Source organism: Syngnathoides biaculeatus, chromosome 4, assembly GCF_019802595.1.
Source record: "Syngnathoides biaculeatus isolate LvHL_M chromosome 4, ASM1980259v1, whole genome shotgun sequence".
Taxonomy (NCBI): Eukaryota; Metazoa; Chordata; class Actinopteri; order Syngnathiformes; family Syngnathidae; genus Syngnathoides; species Syngnathoides biaculeatus.
This window is the reverse complement of record NC_084643.1, coordinates 32,376,494-32,403,139: the sequence shown is the minus strand read 5'-3', so window position 1 is coordinate 32,403,139 and position 26,646 is coordinate 32,376,494. Positions and strand designations below refer to the sequence as shown.

General features: G+C 40.5%; 3 protein-coding genes across 12 annotated transcripts; 1 reads left to right on the top strand and 2 right to left on the bottom strand.

Annotated features, from left to right (window-relative positions):
• The first annotated feature begins 249 nt into the window (after positions 1 to 249).
• Positions 250 to 26,646, top strand: gck (glucokinase (hexokinase 4)). Of its 10 annotated transcripts, XM_061816089.1 has the most exons (13): positions 302 to 386; positions 1,783 to 1,959; positions 7,059 to 7,114; positions 10,068 to 10,169; positions 17,548 to 17,710; positions 17,777 to 17,931; positions 20,303 to 20,422; positions 20,507 to 20,602; positions 21,599 to 21,698; positions 21,783 to 21,966; positions 22,915 to 23,070; positions 24,082 to 24,315; positions 25,267 to 26,646. In XM_061816089.1, exons 5-13 carry the CDS (start codon positions 17,557 to 17,559, stop codon positions 25,412 to 25,414), a joined length of 1,347 nt encoding a protein of 448 aa, XP_061672073.1. In that variant the 5' UTR covers positions 302 to 386; positions 1,783 to 1,959; positions 7,059 to 7,114; positions 10,068 to 10,169; positions 17,548 to 17,556; the 3' UTR covers positions 25,415 to 26,646. The 10 variants fall into 10 exon arrangements, with proteins under 10 accessions (XP_061672071.1, XP_061672076.1, XP_061672073.1 ...); XM_061816087.1 differs by lacking the exon at positions 1,783 to 1,959 and having other exon boundaries at positions 250 to 386; XM_061816088.1 differs by lacking the exons at positions 302 to 386; positions 1,783 to 1,959 and adding an exon at positions 4,927 to 5,037.
• On the bottom strand, positions 2,078 to 6,359 carry sb:cb288 (uncharacterized). The gene is made up of 5 exons (XM_061816102.1): positions 5,988 to 6,359; positions 5,629 to 5,671; positions 4,956 to 5,027; positions 3,835 to 3,919; positions 2,078 to 3,738 (listed from the first exon to the last, which is right to left on the bottom strand). Exons 1-5 carry the CDS (start codon positions 6,048 to 6,050, stop codon positions 3,690 to 3,692), a joined length of 312 nt encoding a protein of 103 aa, XP_061672086.1. The 5' UTR covers positions 6,051 to 6,359; the 3' UTR covers positions 2,078 to 3,689.
• ykt6 (YKT6 v-SNARE homolog (S. cerevisiae)) lies at positions 7,486 to 12,400 on the bottom strand. Its single transcript, XM_061816099.1, has 8 exons — positions 12,146 to 12,400; positions 11,746 to 11,898; positions 10,053 to 10,135; positions 9,820 to 9,920; positions 9,638 to 9,742; positions 9,463 to 9,528; positions 8,167 to 8,268; positions 7,486 to 8,059 (listed from the first exon to the last, which is right to left on the bottom strand). Exons 2-8 carry the CDS (start codon positions 11,847 to 11,849, stop codon positions 8,024 to 8,026), a joined length of 597 nt encoding a protein of 198 aa, XP_061672083.1. The 5' UTR covers positions 11,850 to 11,898; positions 12,146 to 12,400; the 3' UTR covers positions 7,486 to 8,023.

Genomic DNA, 26,646 nt, shown 5'->3' with positions numbered 1-26,646 from the left:
GAAACGCCATTTATCTCTGACTGTATTTCTATCTTAGTCTCAGGTGCAACAAATACCATACAATCGAATTAATAAAAGACCACCTCTGAGGTCGTCTTTTTTGTAAATGTAAATTAAAATCTACAGTACTGCGTAGCAATACAGTACGGGCACTAACTGGCTCAAGAATATAAAGCCATATGTAATAGTTTTCCTGGATATACACAAGAGAGCTGGGGAATTTTTTTTTTACTAACTTGGCGAAGTGTACTTAAAATATACTGAAGAGTGACGCAGAATTTTTCCCTGGAATGTTCGAATGGACCGGTGTTTCACACTGACATTTATTCCAGACGGAGGCAGCGTTGGGACACTGATAAACTTTTCCAAAAAGGACAGAGTATGATGTAAGTGGTTTTTTTTTTAAACACTATTAGATGTGAAATGTACATATCACAATGTATGAGTGAGCCGAATGTTAATTGGTATTGTTTTTCGATATAAAATGAGCTCTCGCGCGCTAATGCATGCTAACCATTTAGCAAAAGCTGACTGACAAGGTTATTCAGGTACAAAAACAAGTGATAGAAAACTGATAAACTCACACTACTTGCCTTGTGGTTTACTTATAATTACAGTTTTGAAATGTGGTTCTCTTTCCTGTAAAGAGCTATTGGGCAACACGGATAGGATGAGCTATAGTCTGTGGCATATTAAGGGGGAAATCTAGTGCTTTGCATGAACAGTGTATCTAATAGGTCATGTAAAATGTACCCTATTTTGACAATGTGATGTTAAACCCTCTGTCATTTTATAGTGTTTTAAGAAGATTTTTATCGACCACTACTTACATTACATTAATTAATTTTCAGGGGCGCTGCCATTTTTGCGAGTCACATGACCTATGCGTGAGATGTGACGTGTGCTGTGCCGGAACAAAGGCTCGATTACATGGGACACCATTTATCCCCAGCGCTAATTTCTTGGATTTATCCTCATCTGATGAAGAAATAGCAGTATCGTTGATGGGGAAAACGGAGGAATACTTCCATACAGATTTGAACCTGCCGTTAGCCAAGCTTCGGTGGAGGGGTCCGGGGCTAACGGCCACTGCTGCCTGGAAGCTCGGCTCGCGGTCTTCCACCGGAGCTCGCTCGTCAGACTCAGCGTCATTCCGGTCCGAAGAATCATCCGAGTCTGCCGGCCTGGAGCTCTGCGATCCTTAGTTTGCGCACTTATGTACCGCGCAGGCCTCCGAGTAGTCAGACTCCGTGTCATTCTGCCTGAAGAACCATCCGAATATTCAACATTTACACCCACAGGTTCAAATCTGTATGGAAGTTTTCCTCTGTCTTCCCAATCAACCGATAATGCTATTTCTTCATCAGACGAGGATAAAACCGAGAAATGGGCGCCGGGCACAAATGGTGTCCTATGTAATCAAGCATTTGGAACGGCACGTCACATCTGTCCATGGAGGTCATGCGCCTCGCGAAAATGGCAACGCCCCTGAAAATTCGTAATTGTCGATAAAAATCTTCTCAAAACACATTTAAATGAGAGAGGATTTAACATCACATTGTCAAAAAAGGGTACATATTACATGACCTATTGGATACACTGTCCATGGAAAGCATTGGATTTCCCCTTTAACCATGCTGTAGCCGTGTAAACACATTGCCAGATTCTGTGTAGATGGGAAAAGATAATGGACTTTACACTTGTTTTTCATGTAAGTGATCTCAAAACCAACATTATTGCATCTTTCAATCAATAAGTCACTCTTTCCATATTCTCATCCAGGTTTTGAACCAACAACTTTCCATTCCAAAATCCTCCAGGCCGACATGACATCCAAATTAAGTATAGAAAATCAGTATACACTATCAGCAAGTCGTTAATCACGTTCACGTGTTTTTCAGTCTGCGTGCGTGAATGTGAGCGCTCGTCACAGCTGAGTGGTCACAACCAGGCTTGCGAGTGAGTTGACACAGAATTTGTACCCAAGACACTTTCACTCCTTGGTCTTTCCATCTTCACCTACTAACACTGACAGTCATGACGGAGACAAATTGAAGAGACATATTTTTTTCGTTCCCTTTACTGTCATTTCAATTTCACATTTATTCAGGTTCAGTCCACTCGAAAAAATATCACAGTTAATTTTACAACATATCTACAGTGATTAAACACTTCCCAATCCCAAAGAAAGATAATAAATTGCATCAAAGGCAAAAGGTTACTTCTGCAGGAAAGTGTATGATGGCCGTACTGAAAGAAAATAAGTGGCATGAGATTAAAGATGTGATCTTGCAATAATAAAGCGGTAGATTTTCAAGATTAAAAAAAATAAAAGTTAAAGTATTACAAGAATCAAGTCTTGTATATTTTGAAGATCATGGGCATTAAACATATTTTTAAGATATGTTTAGTCCAAGAATATAATTGTCCATTTTGAGCTAAGTCACAATAATGAAAAAATACCACTGTTGCTACTTTAAAAAAAGTTTTTCCTTTATATGTGTGTAGACTTCTAGCTGTCCAGGTCATAGTAATATGCCAAATTTGACTTTTTTTTCTCAAAAAAAAAGTTTAAAAAAACAATTATGAGACCAACTATTTTCCATATTAAAATTTTAATATTACGAGAATAAGGTTTGCATTTTTCAGTAGCCTAAATACTGCTCTCTAATTTTGATGTTGGTTTGCTCGGAGTATACCATATAGTTTTCATTGTACTGGGACTTTATTCTAAAAAAAAATCTAAAATATCCAGTCTTTTTCTCTGAATGAGACTTTTTTTGTTTTGTAAAATTACAAGCCAATTTTATCTTGAAAATATACAACTTTATTCTGCTGAAATCACAATTTGTCTGACAAATACGTAACTATCTTGGAACTATGCAACTTTATTTTCCTAAAAAATACACAACTTTATCTATAAAAAAATGCAACTTTGACCTCATACATAGAGCGGCACGGTGCCGCAGCTGCAAAGCGTTGGCCTCACAGTTCTGAGGACCCGGGTTCAATCCCAACCCCGCCTGTGTGGCGTTTGCATGTTCTCCCTGTGAATGTGTGGGTTTACTCCAGGCACTCCAATTTCCTCCCACATCCCAAAAACATGGACACTTTAAAATTGCCTATAGGTGTGATTGTGAGTGCGGCTGTTTGTCTCTATGTGCCCTCCAAATGGCTAGGAACCAGTTCAGGGTGTACCCCACCTCCTGCCCGATGATAGCTAGGATAGGCTCCACCGCTCCCGCGACCCTTGTGAGGATAGGCGGCTCAGAAAATGGAAAGATGGACCTCATACATTTATTACTTTAAATTGGTAATGCCATTTTTTTCCCTTTTTTTAGGGTGATTTTGATAGTCCTTCACATCCTTGGGAGGAAAACGGGGTTTTATTTAGGTTTTAAAATAGAAGGTAGTTAGCCGCGTCATCAGACGCAGTAACTTCACTCAAACAGTTTTTTGGTGGTTTAGGGAGTGAGCAGTCTCAGCCCTCAGTAGTGCAGAGTTGACACCGCAAAAAGCAGCAGACTTTTCAAAACAAGAACAATGAGCAGCGTCCAGTCAGCAGGAAAGAGTGACGGCGAGTGGGAACAGTGCCCGTCACTTCGCTGTATCAAACATCTTTAGTGGTTCGCCGCCATCGCAATCCGCATCTTTTGGAGAAAACGTCTCGCAAAACTGGTCTCGTACGGTCACGCCGACGTTCTTTGCTGAAGTCTCGCTCTTATTTTCCGCCGCTTTCTGAAAGGGGGCACATGGAGAAATGAAGCGACACGGCGCGGTTTTAAACATCGGCGGGAATTAATCGGGGCTGCGCTGCGCATTTTGAGCGTGAACCTTTGCGGCGGCGACACCATGCACTTCCACAGCACGGCATAGAGGCCCAGTAACATCGTGATGAACATGGCGGCCGCGATGGCTCCTGTGTGAACACCGTAACTTTAAAATATAGAATGTTGGACCCCAAAAAAAACTAGAAAAATTGTAAGGAGAAAAAAGAAAATCAGAATCCTAAATACAACAAAAACAAAAATGCAGTCACAACTTTGCAAATGACTGCAGTATTGTTTTGAAAGAATTTTTTGTAGTGATTTTGGGGGGGGAATATTTTTGCCCACCACAAATTTCAGGAAGTGATGTTTTTCAACATTTTTTTTCACGCAAAATCCTCTTTACATTAGGTAAAGGGGATAATGAAAAAACTCCCATTTTATAAACGTATGGCGCCATCTAGAGGTTATGAAAAGGCTAATATTACTGCATGTACATGACGTGCAGTTGTGCTTCTAAGTTTACATGCACTGACAGAATTTGTGATTATGATAATTTCTTTCTGCTTCTATTTTGTTTAATGATCGTGTTTTTCTCGACAGTTTAATCTATATTCCATTAAAATAACATGAAATGTGTTTTTCCTGTTCGTGTTTAAATTATACACATCTTACACATTCTGTCTGGGCATTTAGTAATTAAAAGTAGGGATAAAAATTTCAAAATAGAGGAAGTCCATTAAGTATTACATGTTCAAATGAGGTGCTTAATATCAGAATTATTTTTAAAAAACTAACAAAATACGGATAGTACTTAATGTTTTGATAATATTAGTAGATGTAGAATCATGCATTGTAAAAACGCGTTCTACATAGGTAGAATGTTTTTTTTTTTTTTTTTTTTTTTTTTTCCCCAGAATTTTGAGGTCAACTTTCGGGGTCCGTGTTAAAAATGGATGTGCATTATCACTAAGAAATTGCAGTACAGTATTATTTTTTTTCATGAACACATCTGCTGCTCTAAAGGGAAAATGTTGATTTTCATGTAAGCACGCTGTTAGCTAAACCGATTTGAAATCTGCACTCTGGGGCTCAAAGAGCCCAAATGACATATTTTCAAAGATTTTTTGTCAACATGTTACTAAAAAGAGTTCCACAACAAATGTGTATTTTCTGTGCTGCGCTTACCAGGAATGATTCCATTACTTGTGTTTAAAGCGTCTTCGGTACTTGATGGACGAACAGCTGCTGCAGTAGAACCTCCAGGAAGGTGAAAAACTGAATTTCAAATGACTTACTTTCATATATCAATCAGCATTATATTCATTTCCCCAAAGATGTTTTTTTTTTATTGAGTTGCATAGATTATTGACCACATGGATACTGGGTAAAAAAAAGTTTTTAAATGATCTTAGTATCGCAAAAGCCTGGCATTTGAACAGGGGTGTGTACACTTTTATACCCTCTGTGTAACAACATTGTAAATGAATATTTCATACATATTGTTGCGAGACACTACGTGTTGCCAGTCGATGTGCAGTATTATGCTTGTGCCAAAGTGAAGCGCTACAGGAGACATTCCTGTGCCATCTTGCCCTTCATGTTTGCTACCTTCCTGTGTGTTTGCGCAATTTTTCCTTATAGTTTTAACTATTGATGCTTGTTGTCTTTGTGAGGCTGTTGTGACTAATGGTGAGCTAAATAAATAAGGTTATATTTTTTTCTCAAAATATATCTTATTCTGCATCGCCCATCCTTCTGAATGCAACTTTAAGATGCAACAATTCAACATATGCAGCAACAATCCTAAAACTTCCTGAGCGTTTTAAGCTATTAGTGAAGAAGAAAAAGGGAGGCTCACCGTTTCTCTGCAGTGCTTGCCAGGTCAGATCTGGGTCAACCATCTAAAAAGTGTAACGACATAATAACATTATGACAAACAAAGCACACACACACAAAAAATTAAATTGCAATGTTGCAGCTTGGGGTTAGGAAGGGAAGATAAAAGTGACGCGCATAACATGGAAGTAGAACGCTGGGGAGTAAAACTACTGCAGAAACGATTGTCCAAAACAGCGACGTGAACATGGCATGTTTCGACTGCAGCATGTCAGTCAACATCTTTATCGTGACACTTTAGCGACTTCGTTTATGAATGTCCTGTGCAACCAGACAAGAATGTTGACGAAAGACAAAACGCAGTCCCGTCGGCTTTCTTACCTCCGAAGTGTTGTCGACCCCGTCGGGGACGAGCTTGCTGTCGTTTTGCGCTTCGGTCCACATTTTTTTTTAATTATTATTAGTTTTCGGAGACTCCACGGCGGCCAAAAGTGATCAGTGCATGTTTTCGTCTCGCTTCAGCTGTGCGCCTGCTGGCGTGACGCGTTCAAGTCCTCCGACAGACTTCGGACTTTTCATGAAAAACGACACATACACTTGAAAGGCGTTTTGATTTCGGTATAAATCACTTAAATAAGCGTTTGGGAATCTATTCGAAGGTTTTAAAATCACCTTGATAGATTTGAGATTTTTTTTTTTAATTGAGCAAAACAATGTGCATTAGAGCTACCAGCTTTACTGGAACAGTGAAGGGTTGCATGTCTGTTCAAGAGGACCCCCCCCTCCCCTCCAAAAAAAAAAAAAAGCTGAGTTTGCACATTGAGGCTTTGCGATTGCAAAATAGCAACTTCAACTTAACCTTCTGTAGCCAAAATGTAATTTTCCTTTACCTTAACAATATTATATTTATATACATGCACATGCATCCATTTTCCAAGCCGCTTATCTTCACAAGTGTCGAAAATTATTTCCACCAAATTCCTTTGAACATAAATTGTACAGTGAGCCCCTCCCTCCCCCCATATTCATGGTTCATCGTTTTCAAAATCATGAATGTGTGATTCACTGTTTTGTAATCAAGACTTAGTCATGTCTCGTATCATTAGCCTAATAGCATAATTTCCCACCATTTATTTATTTATTAAAAAAAAAAGAAATTTACTTTACTCAGCACGGTGGAACAGCTGCTAAATAGTTGGCCTTACAGTTCTGAGGACCCGGGTTCAATCCCGGCCCCGCCTGTGTGGAGTTTGCATGTTCTCTCTGTGCCTGCGTGGGTTTCCTCCGGGCAGTCGAGATAGGGATCAGTCCCTATTTCCCAAAAATTCTGTTGATTCATATCAGCAATTTTTTTTTAAATAGAGTTTATGCGCCAAAATGTAGATTTTCACAAGTATATTAAACTGTTTTCTGATGTACCCGTGTTTCTAAATATCTACAATTTGTTTTCAGATACTGACTGGAGACCAGCTCTCCCACCACCCGAATGAGGATAAATGACAAACTAGGTAATTCACACAGGGCAAAATATTAATCCAGACGTGTTTATTAAGTCAAGAATCAACCCTGCACAGGCTTTATTCATCTTGCATTACTCATAAGACAAGTGTGCAAAGGCCAATTGAACAACCTGTTATGAGCAACATTTCTGTTTTGTCCTGTTTTGAGACACCAGTCAGCAGAGGTATTGCACAACAGTTTACACTGTAAAAGCACACACACGCGCACACACACACACACACACACACACACACACACACACACTCATTAAATCATACACATGCACACACAAACTGAGCAGAAAAATTAAAGAAACATCTAAAATACAACCAAAGGCATGTTTCCATCTTTAAGTGACGCAAATAGGTAGATTTAAAAAAAAAAAAAAAAAAAAAAAAGCAGGGTGGGGGTTGCAATGGAGTGTCATTCAACCATTTTTGTATATCTTTTAAGACCAAGTCCAGTTTGGCTTTGAAATAGACATTATTAACCACCACTCTGATGGGGTGAATAAATGTTCACACCGCATGAACACCTCACAAATACGGTATCAGCGACAGCAGGAATGTTGACGATAAGTCCAAATGAATAGCATGTAACTAACGAGTAACAAACATGTTATTGATGAAAAAAAAATAATATTTAAGACGTGATTCAATCTGGATGATAAATGGTTTCAACACGACATCAAAAGACAACGACACGCGAGTTTTGTCCTCCGCTGCTACTGAAGTGCTGCAAAAGGTTCCTCGGACCCCAATCGCTCCTCTGGCCCCCCCCCCCGTCGGTGAAAATCACGCCAGATTTTCATCTCATTGTGTCGAGAGCTGGTGCATGATGGGGAACGTAGGACTGCGACGAGCAGGAAGGCAGAGAGTCAGAGATAGAGGCGTGTCTGTGGGGACGAGGCGGCGGCGTCACATGATCTCGCAGCAGGAATTCTGTTTCTTTGCCTGTAAGAGGGGTAGGCGGGCACATGCGGTCACATAAGGTACTGCAGACTCCCCAAAAAAACGTCAAGAAATTGCAGCATTCTCTCCGACAAACACGTGGTACTCACAGTCTTATAAAAGGCTTTGGACTGGGTCCCCAGGTGTTCGGACTTGGCCACGAGGTCATCCAGTTTCTCCCCTCTCTCCAACAGACTTTCCATGGTCTTGTGCTACAGACACCACACGCACACAATATCCCTCAACATGACGGAATAATAAGACTACGGCAATTAATCATGATTGATCACCTACAGAGCTGTCTTAATAATCATCCAAATTGTCGTAGAATGTTTAAGAAATGATTCCGGGGGCTCGCCAGTTTACGACCTATCACATTACAAATGGCCCACGATGTACTAGTTTGCACAGCATCGTAAGAATATGAGGATGCGTGCTCATGCTGTACTTATGTTTCATTTGATTGTGCCTAAACTGTATAAGGAGGTGTTAAAATGGTTTAAGTAACAGCCAATATAACAATATCCAAGAAGTACTCTTTCCTCTGCAAAGAACGAGGCAACGATTAATATTACTGCCCTAAGATGTCCAATACTCACACACCAAAAAGACCAGTACAATGTCCTTTAAGCACAAAATATGATAATTCTTTACATTTGATTTTGCTGTAATTGTATGTTATTATAAAGTTCAATTTTATAATGCATTAAAACAAAAACATCACAAAAATATTAGGTGTTTTGGGGGTAAGTGCTAACAGATTAATTGCATTTCCATTCATTTCAATGGGGAAAGATGATTTGAGAGACATGTTAAGAGCTAAGACGATAGATCATTTTTTGCCCTCCTTTTCAGACATTTACCCAAAGAAGAAAACTGTCTTTTAGCAATGCTTCTGCAGCCAAAAGAAACTCCATTACCATAGAAACGAAGCTCAAGATCATAAAAAGATCTGAGAAAGGAGAGACACCAACACCACCAAGGCTTCAGTCGGTCGACTGTGGTGACAATTATTAAAGACAAAGCCCGTATTTTAGCACATGTGAAGGGTTCCGTTCCGATGTCAGATACAATGATCACAAAACAAGGTTCTTTGATACTTCGCTTAGGTCCTTCGCAATAGCTAAGCACAGCCTCCCCTTCTTCTCCATCCACCTCTCGGGAGTAAAGCTAAGTACGTCATCTTGTTTATTTCAACGTATTTGTTTTTTTATACAAAGTATTTTGATATAAAATCTGACTAATGGTGGAATCCAACTTAAGTCGTCGCTACTGTAGGAACGGATCTCAGTCGGAGACCGAGGACTCCCTGTATAAACTATGTCAGAAGTGGTTAAAATGCAATGCAAGTTGTCTCTTACGTAACATATGACTAAATAAATAGATAAAAGCCAGGTCCGCAGTACCAAAATGATCTTTGTATCATCCAGCTCCGCCTGGACTTTGGACATTGCATCCGCTTCCTTGGGGTTCTGAAGTCAATCATAGATTAGCGTTAATTTCCATACACAAGTCACTGTTATCAGGTTGTTGTTGTGTTTTATTTTGTAATTGTTATGATCTGATTTCAAGGTGACAGACCTGATACTTGGCGAGGTAAACGTCTAGGGCTTTGTAGTTAACGGTGTCGGGGTTACCAGAGGGCCAGTCTATACTGTCCACCTCTCTGGAGAACTCTTCTAACACCTAAAACACACAACGCTGTCTCAATGGAGAACTTGTAGCTAATGTGGAATAAGCAGCAGCATCGACGTTGCGCTCACCTTGTCAAGCAGTGTGAAGCAGACTCTTTGCGGGTATTCAGAATCCGCAATGACCACGGCACCCAGGTTGTCATTCCTCACATATACGTGACAGAGGTACTCTGTGAGAGAAGGATTGTGTTAGCCCTACAGCATATCATAACCTCAGTTTTTCCTATCGTGGCTAAAGAGTTATTTAAAGCGGTGCAGGGGGTACCGGGGGTTCCATGAGAATCTCCCCAAAGACTTTTTACCTTGCTCTTTGACAGAGGCACGACTTCCAACTGTTGTCCGTTCAACAATCAAGGCACTGGTGAAGGTCATGAACTCCTGGATGCTGAAGAACAATGAGAAGACACACAACATAAGAGGTTTGAAAAAGAAACCAGTACACACTAATTTTGTGTAGCGTTGCAAAAAGGAATGGAACATTTCCGATAACAGTTCTATGGTTAGGAATTTCGGAAACATTAAGGGTCATATCATGGGTCTTATTGTATTCAAGCATAAATATAACCATTTTGTCAAAAGCATAGAGCCATCCAAAATGATACAATTATAATAATACAATAACATTTTGTCAACGGAAGGATTTTTAAAGCGTTTTTCCTGGAATTTTGCAGCCCTATTATTGTGTAAAGCGGGACTGATAATCAGGATAATTTTCAGCATCCCCCCCCTCCCATCTTTGATTGTTATTTTAAGGGTAATTGTTATTTCAAGGGAAAATTAGCATTATGTCATTTAGTGTTGCCACTGTCTGACCGAGGTTTTATGACAATAGTCTGACGTCGTACAATCATTAAAGACCAAATTTCTTTTGCAGTTTGATTCAGGCACAAACTGAGGCAACGGAGGCCTGCAGTTGCTTAGATGTTTTCCCGGGTTCCTTTGTGACCCTCTCGATCAGGGGTGCCCAGACTTTATTACCTCAAGATCTATTTTTCAAGCAGCCAGCCTCTTGCAAGCTACCAACGAAAGGGGGGTGAGATGACGATGCTCCCCAACAGTTTTAAGGTTGTTATATTCCCCCCTGTATTTAAAATACAGAATTAGCTTTTTGTGCACTGTATTGTCTGTACTTTCATCCTGGTGTTCCTTGGGTTTTTTCTTTTTTTTTTTTGTGGGCATGCCGTCCCGCGATGACCGAGACTGCCTCGCAATCGACCGGTTGATTGCGATCGACGCATTGAGCACCCCTGCTCGAGATGTTACTGTCCACTAGGGGTCAAATTGCCACTCCTATGTTCACCACTGTTCTACGTTTTATCCATTCGTAGATAGCAGAAGCTTTTCTTTTTCTACATGGGATGAAAGTCGTCGTCTTCTACAAATTGGAGGTATTTGCACAGGTCCAAATCCAAGTGCATTGTAGGGAACAGCTATGCTTTAACAATTTTATTCAAACAAGTTTTTGTTGTATTTTTAAAGTCACATCTGATAGCGACAAAATATAGCCGCTTTGTTACATATGCCGCAGTGCTGGAAAAAAGGTATCAACTTGTCATCCAGAAAATACCATAATTTCAGTTCTTGAACTTATTTGGATGGTGGCGTTTTGTTCCATCTTTTTCAGATCTTATGATAGACTTGATCTCATCAAAATGTTCTAGTCTTTACGATTTGTTGAGTAAACAGGTCTGGAGCTATTCAGGCTTGGGTGTGGTTGGCGAAAATGAACTGAGCTTTCCCCCCTAAAATGTGATTAGCTACAGTTAGTTTATGATTTAATGACAGGGGTTACTTTTTCCGGACAGGGCCAGGTAGCCAGTCCCCCCCCCCCTTAAATAATCAAATACTTAAAAGGCTACATCCCATGATTATTTGGGTTACCTCTGTCTGATATTTACATTTGTTAGAGAATCTTCAAAATTACTGATGCATTCCTCTTTATGTGCAGAGTGTGGAGGTAAAAAAGTTATGCACACAGGGTCAACGTCACCCTACCTGGACTTCTGAAAAAAGTTATAAGAGGACAGGTCGTAGGCCGCTTTCAGAAGGTTTGCTTTAGTCGTTCCTTTGTAATGGACGCTCAGGCTGTAGAGCTTCATGGTGCTGCCTGGTCCCTCTCAGCAGACGAGGTGACGCACGCCAAATAATCTAATGGAATGTGGGTCAGATGACAGCATTATCCGCCTCAGACTGCTATCACGATTTAAAAGCTACCTCGGCGCTGTTTGCTAGCTAACAAGGGAGACTAGCCGCCTTATTAGAAGGCGACATCGATCAAGACTGCAATTTAGTTGTATTTTGTAATGAGACTACTAGAATTTCATCACAATGTATTTCAAACCAAGTTAACTAATGTCTACATGTAGTGTACAAAACAAGGCCGAGTGCTCCTTACCCGTTTGTTTTCGTCAGGCCTCTCAGCTAACACCCGTTTAAAAAATGCGACGGCCTACTAGATTAAAACAATAAACCTAATAAATTATTTTTTACATAAATATAAACATTAGCTATATGTCCTTTGTGTGGCAATCCGAAACCTGCTAATCCCAAATGGAGAAGTTAGGAAGATGCTATTTTGCCTGTGACCAATCACCACGTCACGATCATCTTTAGGTCCCGCGCCATATTCAGACCCCTCGAAACAAAAGTCTGTTACATTAGTGGTTCCGCCTGCGAATAAGCCATCCATCCATTATCAGAGGCACTTGTGCTCACAAGGGCAGAATCATAATAATAATATATAAAATTGAATACAGTACAGATTTTTTTCTTAATATACTATGTTGACAAAAGTGCACATCTTAATCAGTTGTTCAGAGAATTTGGTCAACTTGAAAAAAAAAAAATATATATACACACACACACACACACACACAACAGGTACAAAAAGATTAAAAAATACAGTGTAGTAGTCCAACAATGAATCGACAACTAATGGATTATCAAATTAATCAACAACAATTTTGACCATTGATTGTTTTCAGACACACCAGATTCATGGAATTTCAGCCTCTCAACAGTAAATATTGTCACACTTCTGTAGTCCTCCATGTAAACATATTGATTAGCTGTGTGTTTAGTCAAAATAAGACTTTCACCAACATCTGCTTTTACTTTGGAAGAGTCACTGAGTCATAATCAATTTATGTTTGCACATTTTCTGCTCTGTCAGTTTGAAAGAATGCCCTACCTGGTTTTGAGAAGAGGGGTGGAGTTTTTTTTTTCATCTAATTCATCACTTAATTGAAAAACATTTTACAAATTCATCTATTATCAGGCATCACAGTAGAGCAGCTGGAAAGCGTTGGCCTCACAGTTTTGAGGACTTTGGTTCAAATCCCGGCCCTGCCTGTGTGGAGTTTGCATGTTCTCCCCATGCCTGCGTGGGTTTTCTCCAGGCACTCCGGTTTCCTCCCATATCTCGAAAAACATCCACCATTAATTGGACACTCTAAATTGCCCCTAGGTGTGATTGAGAGTACGGCTGTTTGTCTCGATGTGGCCTGCGATTGTCTGACAACCAGTTCAGAGTGTACCCCACCTCTTGCCCGATGACAGCTGGGATAGGCTCCAGCACTCCCGCGACCCTCGTGAGGATAAGCGGCTAAGAAAATGCATGGATGGATGGATGGATTGATCTATCAAAATAATTGTTAGCTACACCCCAAATACAGTGTATAATTTACATAGAATATTTGGATCCCATCCAATGTAAGATTTATACTACAGTTGCCCTAAATGAACAACGTTGTGATTTTTAATGACCAGAAATATATTTTTTTCTGTGATATTTAATACACCACAATGTAGAAGTTCATTGAAATACTAAAACATAACTATTTTTTCCCATATAGTTTTACCACAAGCAGAAATATTAAAGCACATTATTATACTGTATATGATTAAGATGGCAGGGGGGCATCTGTGAAGACTTGGCTTTGGAACCAAAGAGTCACAGTTCCAATGAAATGGCAACCAATTGTGGGAGAGCTGCTAGTCTGCATCCTGGTGACTGTTGAGGTGCCCCTGAGCAAGCTCCTGACCCCACCTCCCGGGGGTTTACACGCCCCTTTTACAGTGGGACCTCTCTTTGTACATATGCCAAAGTGTGATTTAATGTTTTTTTTTTTTGGTGGTGCGGGACACAAATATGCAGCCGGATGTGAGTTGAATTTCCCTTGAGAGATTATATATTTTTGTTAGATATGCCTCAACGGAAAATAGCATCAGTTGTTAATTGTATTGCTATACTGAGTTCTTAGCCATATGTGTGTATATAAAGGTACCTCATTCCCATTCAAAATGGTCAAATGTCAAGAGCTCACTTAAACTTTTAAGAGTCCGCAGTAAATGACTTCATAAAATGTATGGTCTCTTTATGACAAGTGGTCTAACAAATTTTATGGATGAATGACTCACCGAAAAATCTTACCCATATGATTAGCCTAGTGATCATCCTTAAACTTGTGACTCTAGCATTATTTTTTTCCCCCTAAGCATTGCAATTGATGTTTTCTCTGGTAGTCTTGCTCCATTTAACAATTCCCTCCCGGGCACTTACCTCAGCGGTGAGTGTTTTCGACGGCACATGTGTGCCTGCAATTCATTTCCAAGGCAACAACTTGGATGACGGTTTGGGATGCAAATGTTTGACAGGTCGCCCGGGAGGAAATTGTCCTTACTTTTCCAGGAACTGAGCTCTCCTTCCCTGTACAGCTTGAAGAAACTGAAAGCAGAGGCTTGTTTAGTTTATTTTTTATTTTTTTATTTCTCCGCAAAAATGTGCCTTTGGATTTACTGATTGGGAGACTCTTTTTATTGAGTTTTAGAATGTTTCGTTATTCATCCTGTATGGACAAATTACCAACTCGGAATAAGACCGATGAGGATGAAGAAGCTACATGTATTTTTCGTACTATAAGAATGGAGGCGATTTTACAAACGAGACATCACTGCGGATAAAGCCCTTGGTCATTCTCACCATTTACATTTTTCTCATGTCTTTCTTTCTTTTTGAGTGATGTAATTGTGCTTGGATTTTCATAATGTAGTAGGTTAATTTCCCCCACCACAGTTCAGTTGAAATTCCGTTGTAAGGATACAAAAAACTTTGGAGGGCAGCAGAGTACCAATGACCGACAGGACACCCTTGTCGTCATACAATGGATAAGGTAAATGGAAAAGCGCTTGATTATATCTCTGTCTGTCTGTCTACAGTATCTACTGTATCTATCAAGGTACTCATCCATCCATTCATTCATCCATGTTAGTGTACGTGGTGTGCAGCGTGTCATAGCAAAACCTTGGCCAAAGGTTTACCAGTAGATGTTGGACTTCTGGATGTTGGATGTCCCTAGGTAGAATGTCACACAGTCATCCCGATAAGCGCAGATGGTCTTGCCTGGTGCTTGTCATAGTTGACTTTGTAGGTCAGATATTCTGCCCTGTTGCTAATTTTAGATGCTGTTTTTGTTTTGCAAATATATGCATAACCCCCCACCTCCCTTGTGCACTGTGCAAATCTATTGCACAGAAAGACACTGGATGCACAAATATGTCAAAAGAAAACAGAACACATAACCTCTAGCTACACAGTTCTTGAAATTGTCAGTTGTCTTACTATTGCAATAATTAATGTGTTTCTTGGAAAATACCAGCACACACCTATTTTGAAATCTACATAGAGATACCAGTAGTTATGATGTGGGATTGTAGGATTGTTATTGTAACTGTAGTAAGGAATTTGAAAAGATAAATACATGATGTACTTTGTCATATTAAAAGTGATTAAAAACAAATATTAGATTTTACACCCTGTATATTTTAAAATCATTTTTAATGGTTTATTCTATCTGCCTTAGAGGCCCTGTAGCTCAGTGGTTCGATCACTGGTTTGGTAAACCAGGGGTTGTGGGTTCGCATCCCACTGGGGCCTCCACTCTCTGAGAAGGGTTGCATCAGGAAGGGCATCCGGTGTAAAAATTGTGCCAAACATATATGTGCATTTATCTGAGATGACACGCTGTGGCGTCCCCGAAAGGGACAAGCCGAAAGTAACCCCCCCCCATTCTATCTGCCTGAACTCACATTTTTTTGTTATTATTTTACAATACTTTTATTGCTTTACATTTTGGTTAACACTGGAGCCCATTCAATATTTACCTAATTCACTTATTTTTCTTGTTCAGCTGAAACAAAAGTACAAAGAAAACAAATCTTTACACTGTATATAATTAATGCACCACAGATATATTTGGATTTTTATTGCCAGTGTAATAAGTGATTAGGAGATACAAAATCTAAAACGTTTTATATGGTTTTGCTGTCCGCGAGTCATTTTGATAATTTGTATTCTATTTTCATAAAAACATTGAACATTTTGCTTGTGTTGCTGAAGTTGTTGTCCACTCTGTCATTATGGGGTACCCTTTAAGAGCACTTTGACGTTTTCAGTGACATAATGACCAACAATTCATCTTTTTGTGAATGGAATCTAAACCAGGGGCTACTGTATTTGTAAATATTTACATTAATGTTTTGTAAATGTCATCGTTTGTGTGGCGTTAAATGTTGTCAACCTAAACATGTCCCCTCTCGTGATTGTAAAATATCAATTTGATTTAAAAACCTTTCAGAAATTAGAAGAATATTTATTAAACAGTCAGTCTGTTTGCTAATTCAGTTATGCTGCTCAGTTCTGGTCCAGTATGTACTCATAAAATCTGAAAATTGGACGTAAATGTTCAGCCAGTCATTGTTATCTGTCAGCAATATTTTACATATGTTATATGTTATGTTATACATGTACATTGTCTGTTTATAGTTCAATTTATGAAAAACAATAGTGTGGGAGCGTGACTAATATCGATTTGAACTAATATGAAGCTCAATAGTAACATTTTGGGTATGAAGGGAAAAAGTACCAGTTGAGGGTGTAGTCCGCCTTTCACCCGAAGTTAACCGGCATAGGCCCCTGGCATCCCCACGATCTGTGAGGATAAGCGGTTTGGAAGGTGAATGGAGGGAAAAAAGTCTCAATGACACCGATCGTGATATTGAAGCACCTGCATGAACATAAAAAAACGTTTAAAAAAAAAATGTTACTTGACTGAGGTAATATGACCTTTAGAGGTTGATAAATGTATTTTAGTCATTAAAAGTGGACATTATAACCAGCTTTTGGAGTCCCTGTAGCTCAGTGGTTGGAGCACTGGTTTGGAAAACCAGGGGTTGTGGGTTCATATCCCACTGGGGCCTCCACTCCCTGAGAAGGGTTGCGTCAGGAAGGGCATCTGGCGTAAAAAAAAATTGTGCCAAACATATGTGCTTTCATCTGAGATGACACACTGTGGCGACCCCGAAAGGGACAAGCTGAAAGAAACACACAGTCATTAAAAGTGGGAAGCATTTTGTTTCTTTTACTTGTGGTTTGACAGTGTTTTAGGGTTAAATGTGCATGTCATTTTGCAAAGATATGGGATGTAGGCTAAGCCGGCCCACTTTACCTGTCGTGTAAAAACAGATGAGCTTCTCATTCAATGACGCTCGCACTTGACCTGCTTTGTACACCCACAAACACACACACACCTAGTGTGGACACACACACTGCACACTTAAAAACACACATTTCCTGGTAAAGATGCTGTACGTCAGCTCATATACTGTATGGAGCAGATGGCGAAGACGTGTAGTGGCCTGAGCTCTGCATTTGACAAACTTGGCATGATGGTAATGGAGAGCTTATGGCCTCCTCTTTTGTATTGCCTCCAAGTGATTGCCTTTGTGGTTTCTCCGCAGGTTGATCAAATGCTATCTGAATTCAGGCTGCAGAAGGACGAGTTGAAAGAGATCATGAGGAGGATGCAGCGTGAGATGGAGCGAGGCTTGCGTTTAGAGACGCACGAAGAGGCCAGTGTCAAAATGCTGCCCACTTACGTTTGCTCCACCCCCGAAGGATCAGGTAACCTCACTTGTAAAGTACTCCTTGCCTGTCGCTGTATTTATGTGTAGTATGGGGTTTGAACAGAGGTAGGCGACTTCCTGGCTCTGGACCTGGGGGGCACCAACTTCCGGGTGATGCTGGTCAAGGTTGGAGCGGATGAGGAGAGGAGCTGGAAGGTGGAGACCAAGAACCAGATGTACTCCATTCCTGAAGACGCCATGACAGGAACAGCTGAGATGGTGAGTCCCGTGGAACGATTGACACGAGACAGTAGTACCTGCGTTAGTTTTTTGAGATGCAACTTGCTCGTAAAAACTTGACATGTGATCGCTGTATTGTAGAAGTGAAGTCTAAAAAAAAAAAGTACTTCTCAACAAGCAGGAGTTTGAAATTCTTCCAAAACAAAGCCTCTCGATTTTTATTGCCACTACCTTTGGAAGTTAACTGGCAAACTAAACATCAAACAAGGAATTGCTAATTGTGTGCTGAAAAAAACAGTATAACTTTGTCTTAAAGTCACCATCTAATGCTAACACAATTATAAACGCCTGTCATTGGATCAGCTAATGTCTAGCATCTGTAAGTCTTTAAGGAATGGATGTTTGAACACAAACGGCGAAGCGGCACAGGGAGACAGACAATATAACAAGACTCACAGGCTCATATTCTTTACCCTCTGTGAAAACTATTAATTTAACCACAGTTTACAGACTCACTAAGGGTGTTGTGAAACTTTTTCTTCTTTTTTTCTATTGTGTCTGCATAGCTGTATTATGCTCCCCAGGGGACGAAGTCATGCACACCAGAAGGCGCCTATATGAATTAGCTATAATGTACTTTGTTTGCACTCTATATAATTGTTTTTTAATTAAGTATTACAGAGTGCTTTTTTTCCTTATGAAAACACAAATGTTTTTGGGGAGGCTTGGAAAGATCATTTGCATTTTCATTCACGTTGTGGTGGAGGGATAACTAAACAGAGGTTACATTACAACGATAGATATCTGTCCATCATCCATCCATTTTCTGACTCGCTTATCCTCACAAGAGTTGCTGGAGTGGTGGAGTCTAGGCTCGCTAACTTCAGGCAGGAGCCCGGGTACAACCTGAACTGGTTGCCAGCCAACCGCAGTACACATACAAACAAACAATGATTCACAGTAAAAATACTTTTTTCACACACTTTCACCCCTGCGGTTTATGCGGTGATGCGGCTAATTTGTGCATTTTTTCTAGTAGCCGCAAGGGGGCACTCGAGTGGAAAAGGTAAGAGTGAGACTGGTGGAATATATGTGCCGAGGAGGTGACTTTTACCGATCCGGCCCTATTTGCGCTGCGCTAGCGTGTTACTGCCGTGTCTCAGTGACTTTTACTGGTATGTTTTTTTTTTTTTTTTTTTTTTTAACCAGCTCTGACAGCGCAGGGTTAGCGTTACCGCGGCGGCGCTACTGTTAAACTCTCTGTGTACCGTCTTTCTTTGTAAATATCTCGTGTTTCAATGTGGGCACTTGCGGCTTTTACACAGCTGCGGCGTATGTATGTACCAAATGGTATTTCCTTTCCAAATGTACTGGTTGCGGCTTATTACCAGGTGCCCTCTGTAGGCTGGTAATTTAGTTTCCTGTCAACCTCGCACGGATGTTTTGGGGATGCGGGAGGAAACTGGAGTGCCCGGAGAAAACCCACAGAGGCGCAGGATGAACATGTAAACTCCAGCCCTTTTTTTAAAAAAAAAATCACAAACATTAATAAAAAGTCATGTTGGTGTGTCCAATATCTACACGTAGAACTTTCAGAAATAGGGCTGTTTGTGTTTGGCAATGTGTCTTCTGCATGCACCACATTGATGGAGAACGAAGGGGCTGGTGGGAGAGTGATGATAATTCTAATCAGCCTTCACATAGAGACACTGATTGTTAATTTGCTGATTTGGGGATGAAGTGCTGCAGGGAAATTACAAATTCTCGCTGAAAAGACATGCCTTGGTTATTTTTGTTTTTTTTCACCAATCCAAACCAGTGTGATTTGCTAACCTGTTTTTGACATATTTTCACCAAAATACTGGAACGATCAAGTATTATTTCATGAAGGAAAGTGTCTTGTACTTTCAGCTCACACTGTGGAGAAAAAAAACTGTAAGAGAGACGAGAGACCGAGAATTTTATCTTATTCTTACAAAGAGTGTAGGGTTCATTAACTTAATTATATTGAGCGCTTACACTCCTTTTGATATGGCTGTCTTGTATAATACAGATAATGACGTATTGTAGCTACAAGAAAAGGTTCATAACTGACTCAGTAAGAACAGTGACCTTTGTCATTTTTCATGACTAATAAAGAATATATGCCCAAAAGTAGTATTTTTATGTCTGTCTACGTGTGTTGCTCCACCAATTTTCAAACATCTGTTGCTTAAAGAATTATTACGACACCACGAGTATTGATGGTATTTGTTGTACTATGGTTGTGTGTTTGTTTTAAATATACGGTATATTTTTTGGGTGTGTGTGTCAAATTTGGTTTGACAAAATCTTAATGCCTCTTTTAAGAAGAATGGTACACAGCCAATCTGCTGTTTGTTGTGAAGTTCTGCTACCCTCCTGTTTGCAGTTATTTGACTACATCGCAGAGTGTATGTCCAATTTTTTGGACCATCACAACATCAAGCACAAGAAGCTTCCCCTGGGTTTCACGTTCTCCTTCCCAGTGCGTCATGAGGATATCGACAAGGTCGTCTTCAAATTGTCTTCAAATGTCAAAAAGCCCTGCTTACTATACGTACAAAAGTTAACCTGCCAGTTTGTGTCCGTGCAGGGAATCCTTCTCAACTGGACCAAAGGTTTCAAGGCTTCTGGGGCTGAGGGGAACAATGTCGTGGGGTTGCTCAGAGATGCTATCAAGAGGCGAGGGGTACGTCTGCACAGAAGGAAATGATGATAAAAATGAAGACATGCACCAGCATGTCAGACGATTGTTCAGCACATCTGGCTCACAGTTCTGAGGTTGCTTGTTCGAATCTTGTCTCTGGCTAATGTGGAGTACTGAGGTTCCCCCACAGTTTTCTAAAACACTCGTTCATTTCAACATTCAATGAAGACTAAATTCACCATGAGTGTGTATTTCAGTGTTTGTCCGTACCTGCCCTGTGATTGGCTGGTGACCAGCCTTGGTTGTACTACACCCCCTATCACTCAAAGTCATCATTTTCCATCTCACCCGCAGTCGTAGTGAGGCTAAGCAGAATATCTGACTGCATTTACATCCATCCATCCATTTTCTTTGCCACTTATCTTCACAAGGGTCGCGGGGAGTGCTGGAGCCTATCCCAGCTGTCGATGGGCTGGAGGCGGGGTACACCATGAACTGGTTGCCAGCCAATCGCAGGGCAGATGGAGACAAACAGCCGCACTCACAATCACACCTAGGGGCAATTTGGAGTGTCCATTTAATCTTGCATGCTTTTGGGATGTGTGAGGAAATCGGAATGCCTGGAGAAAACGCACGCAGGCACAGGGAGAACATGCAAACTCCACACAGGCGAGTCCAGGATTGAACCCGGGACCTCAGAACTGTGAGGCCAGCGCTTTCCAGGTGACCCACCGTGCCGCCCGTACATTTACATAATATTAAGATTTCTTTCCCACATTATGACTTCTTTTTCCAAAAATAGAATTTTCATTGTTCTCGTACGATTTAGTTTTTTCCCCCTCATTATTCGTTCCCCTTCAAGTTTGAAAAACTAAATCAGAAGTTACAAGTTGTTCTTCAAAGTATTGCAACATTAAAAAGATAAATCTGTTATCATTCTTGTAATTTTACAATCCTAACAAAAGGAGAACATAAAGAAACTGAACATGAGAAAATGAATCCAAGCCATACAGTGACTGTCATTGTCATGCCGATTAGGACATTGAAATGGACGTTGTCGCCATGGTGAATGACACAGTGGCCACCATGATTTCATGCTACTACGAGGACCGCAGCTGTGAAGTGGGCATGATTGTTGGTATGGAACACTGACAATAAATGAGTCTTAAACAGCAGATTCATCCATTTTTAACATCAACGATCTTATATTTCTATGAACCAGGTACCGGTTGTAATGCCTGTTACATGGAAGAGATGTGGACGGTGGAGCTGGTGGAAGGCGAGGAGGGCCGCATGTGCGTTAACACGGAGTGGGGGGCTTTTGGCGATAACGGCGAGCTGGAGGAGTTCAGGTTGGAGTACGACAGAGTGGTGGACGAGACCTCCATCAACCCTGGACAGCAGCTGTGAGTGGGACAGTCTGATTCAAGCAAAATACGGATGAACACACCTTGGACACACTAAAAGAGTTAAGACCAGGACATTTCAGTCTGACCAAGTTTTAATGTAAAATGAGCCTGTGAAGTGAATTCATAGATGTTTTTTTTTTTTCGTCTTTGAAGATACTTGAGTTGCTGAAAATATCTACAAAGACCCAATTCTGGAGATATGAACATTTCAGTTTTCTTGATTTTTTTGGAGGGTGGGGGACACACTTCAGCCCTTGACATGAGTCACCCCCAATTAAATAAGAACTTGTGTCCCTTCTGTCACGTCACTGGTTAGTTGCGACATGCAGTTAGCTTTGCCTTCAACCAACACGTAATGCATCTTCCCTTCAGATAGTCTGTTGGCATGGCTACTTTAGAGTGCCTCGTTGTCATCAATGACTGCGTACATATTGCAGAGAAAGACGAAAGAGCGAGAAGAGGGGAGGCAGGCCAATTTGGAACAGGTTGTCTGTGGTGAGTGCGCCAAATGAGTCACAATTTCCCCCCACAAAACAAAAGTTTGAACATTTAACATCTTGTTTTATGCAGGATACTCAATTTAATATGTGTTGAAAAGGTATTTGCAGATCATTGTATTTTATTTGTATTTACATTTTAAACAAAGTTCCAACTTCATTGGTGTTGGTTGCTGAGCTACCGGCTGCCCTTGCTTAAAGATGTTTATAGTCGTGGCGGGGCCTCATACATCCGGACTACGGGTAAGGGTGTCAGATTAATGAGCTCGCCACAGTGCCTGTCGACCTAATGGCTGTTTGCCTTCAACGTCAGTCAACTGCTGAGGCCAGCGTCACACAGCTTCTTGAGCGCCTCATGTTTGCTCCTGTGACGTGTCAGGTTTAAGCGTGACTTTTTTTTTTTAAGCTTTTCATTCCTTTTTTAAAGTCACCTGTGTCCCCCTTGCAGCTTTGAGAAGCTGATCAGCGGCAAGTACATGGGTGAGCTGGTGAGGCTGGTCATGATGAAGCTAGTCAATGACAATCTGCTGTTCAACGGCGAGGCCTCAGAGATGCTAAAAACGCGCGGCAGCTTCGAGACGCGACATGTCTCGCAGGTGGAAAGGTAAGCACAATGACATTGGACACTTGTTTGCACGAGAGAAAATAAGTGAGCGTGGTACTGCCCAACTATTTTCTGTAGTTCTTGTCCTCGTTAGGGGTCTTAGGTGAGGTGGAGCCTATCCTGGGTGACTTTGGGCAAGATGCAGGGTACAACCTGGACTGCTTGACAGTCAATCACACATAGAGAAGCAACCATTCACATTCACACTTACAGTATGGACAAGATAGTCTAAAATGAATTTACCAAGCATGTTTTTGGAACGGGCAGCACGGTGGATCACCTGGAAAGCGTTGGCCTCACAGTTCTGAGGTCCTGAGTTCAATCCTGGTCCCGCCTATCTGGAGTTTGTATGTTCTCCCCGTGCCTGCGTGGGATTTCTCCGGGCACTCGGGTTTCCTCCCACATCCCAAAAACATGCAACATTAATTGGACACTATAAATTGCCCCCTAGGCGTGATTGTGAGTGCGGGTGTTTGTCTCTTATGTGCCCTGCAATTGGCTGGCAACCAGTTCAGAGTGTACCCTGCCTCCTGCACGTTGACAGCTGGGGAAGGCTCCAGCTATCCCACGACCCTCGTGAGAATAAGTGGCTAAGAAAATGGATAGCTGTATTTGTAATGTGGGGAGTAGCCAGATTCGCCAGAGAAAACCCAATCAAGCATGCGGAGAATAATGGAAATCTAAAAACTGTAAATATGCTGTCACTAAAATTTGAACCCCCAACTGTGAGCATGATGTGTTTTTTTTTCATTACATTAAAGTTTTAATGTGAAAAAATATATTTTTGAATATTATTGCTTTCTCGTAATATCGCAAACATTTCTCTTTGAAAAATACAGTTTTATTTTCACATATACACACAAGACAAAGCTACACTAAAAGCAGCACAACAGGAAATTATTTATGCACATTAATTTCTCAATGAAATAATTTTTAAAAATAATAAACCTTTTTTCCCCATCTACTGCCAATTATGCAAACCCGTGTACTGTCATTCAATGTCTTTGCCAGTGACTCGGGGGACAGAAAGCAAATCTACAATATTCTGTCGTCGCTGGGCATGCTACCGTCCGAGCTGGACTGCGACATCGTGGGTCTGGTATGCGAGAGCGTCTCTACTCGTTCGGCTCACATGTGTGCCGCCGGACTTGCCGGTGTCATCAACCTGATGAAGGAGCGACGCGGCCTGGAGGCCCTCAAAATCACCGTGGGGGTGGACGGCTCCGTTTACAAGCTCCACCCGTGGTGAGAAATGGCCAAAGGTGGCAAAAGTACTCACTAGGGATACAATGACAGCATTTTGTTTCAAACCTAGTACTAGTACTTAAATCAGAATTAAAGGATTATAGTTTGTTGAGTTAATAAAAAAGGGGGGTTGGTAACAAAAAAATGCTTGCAATATTTTATTTAATATTATTTAATACAATTGACAATTTGAGATTTTTGTACAGATTTTAATAGGAAACATGGAAGCTGACGAGCTTGATCTGATTTTGTGGGTTACATAAAATGATGTGGCAGGCTGGAGCTTGCCCCCAGGCCTTGGGTTTGACACCTGTGCCTTAAAGTATCTCCACAAGGCTGACGAGCCTCGTACTACACCTGTTCAGAAGTTACCGTATATATTGGGCTCATAAAGTGGAATCGGAGTCATAGTATCATTGCATTTTTCTTGACTACAAACAAGTACTGACGTACCATATCAGCACTGTTATATGTGTTATCGGTATTGTTGCATTCCTAGTACTCGCACTGTACTTGGGTAAAAGTACCCATAAAAAAATACTCTTGTTAAAGTGGATATTCTAATTCTACTCATTTATTTATGTAAAAACAAAAAAGGAGATTCTCTAGAATGTACTGATATACAAACATAAAAATGAATGTTTACTGCTAGTTATATACTGTACAATACCAATTTTGATAACCTGCCACTGCAAGTTTATATTAGAGTATAAAAATCTGCCGAAGTAATAACTGTCATGTCATGTCATTATCCAAGCCGCCTATCCTCACAAGGTTTGCGGGAAAGCTGGAGCATATCCCAGCTACCTTCGGGCGAAAGGCAGACTACCCTCTGAACTGGTCGCCAGTCAGTCGCAGGGCAGAGTAATAATTGTATTACTAGCGAAATACTGATGGAAGATATAAAAAGTACGTTTGGATATGTTTCTTTTTGTTGTTGTTCTTGTACAGTTTTCGTGACAGGTTTCACAAAGTAGTCAGAGAGCTGACGCCACACTGCGAGATCACATTCATCCAGTCAGAGGAGGGAAGCGGCCGTGGGGCGGCTCTTATCTCGGCGGTGGCCTGCAAGATGGCGGCCTGCTTGCTGACGCAGTGAGAGGTGAACCTGGGAGGACCGTTCAAGTTTGACTGTTGATTACCGTACATGAAATCATCTCAAAAGATGTTTGCTGCACACATATTTTTTCTGTTGGGAGCACTGCAAGACTGCAACAAGGAGGTACAGTACATTGGATTTCGGTCATGGTGAACTGTCAATTGGTTTAAAAAAAATCCTAGTTGAGGTTTACTCTCAAATTAAACATTAAAAAGAATTACACGGCTATTTCAAACAATCACACAGCTTTGTTTTCGATAAGTCTGTTTAGCTTAATGCTCATAAACAACGCACAATGCCGTTGACGGGATGAGGAATACCATCTGTGTCGCGGTGTTATCCTTTAAGCAACACATGTAGACACAAAGATGTATTCTTTATCCTCTGCGAAGAATGACTAATATTACTACAGTCTACTGAGGAGCTGTAACATCCGTATGTCTGTTACACAGCCCCCAAGTGGTCACGTACTGTGCACCACAACTTCCATTAAATATTTCGTGAAATATTTACGTGCTGTTTAATTATGTCATTACTGTATGTTTTTGTCGTGTACAACATTACAGAGCGCTATTTTCGTATTGAAAAACACAAACGTGTTGTTTTTACTGGAGTTTTTTTTGCAACCATCAGTGTTAGGGAGGCATCTAAATAATTTTTCTACTTCTGCAGCTGGTATTCAGGATTTTATGTGATGTATATTGTATTCTTTTTTTGTACATGTCATGAAACTGTATGACTGAATTGAATGTGTTGCGTTATTATGCTGTAGCGTTATTATTTTTTTGTGGTTTCTGTTATCTGTCTGTTTGGCCTTTAACATCATGATACAAAAGAATTCTCTATAATGTTTTAGACAATTGTAGTCTTCGGAGTACTGGGAAATTATATAAGGCATATAGAGGCAATACAGGTGCCTCTCACTCAGTATTGTGGAAAATTAATTTATTTCAGTCCTGTAGTTCAGTTCAAAAATTGAAATTCAAGTATTATGTAAGTTGATTAAACACAGTGTAACATATCGTGATTTTATTGTAGATTACAGCCAACGAAAATCGCAAATTCAGATAACAAGAAATTCATAGTACATATGAAACAATCAACATATTGAAATTCGGTAGGAATGTACCTTCTGAAAAAGTATTTTCCTATATATTTTAGGAATGCTGTATGTTTTACAGATGAGTTTCATTTTTCAATTGAACAACCTAAATAAATTAATTTTTCTATGA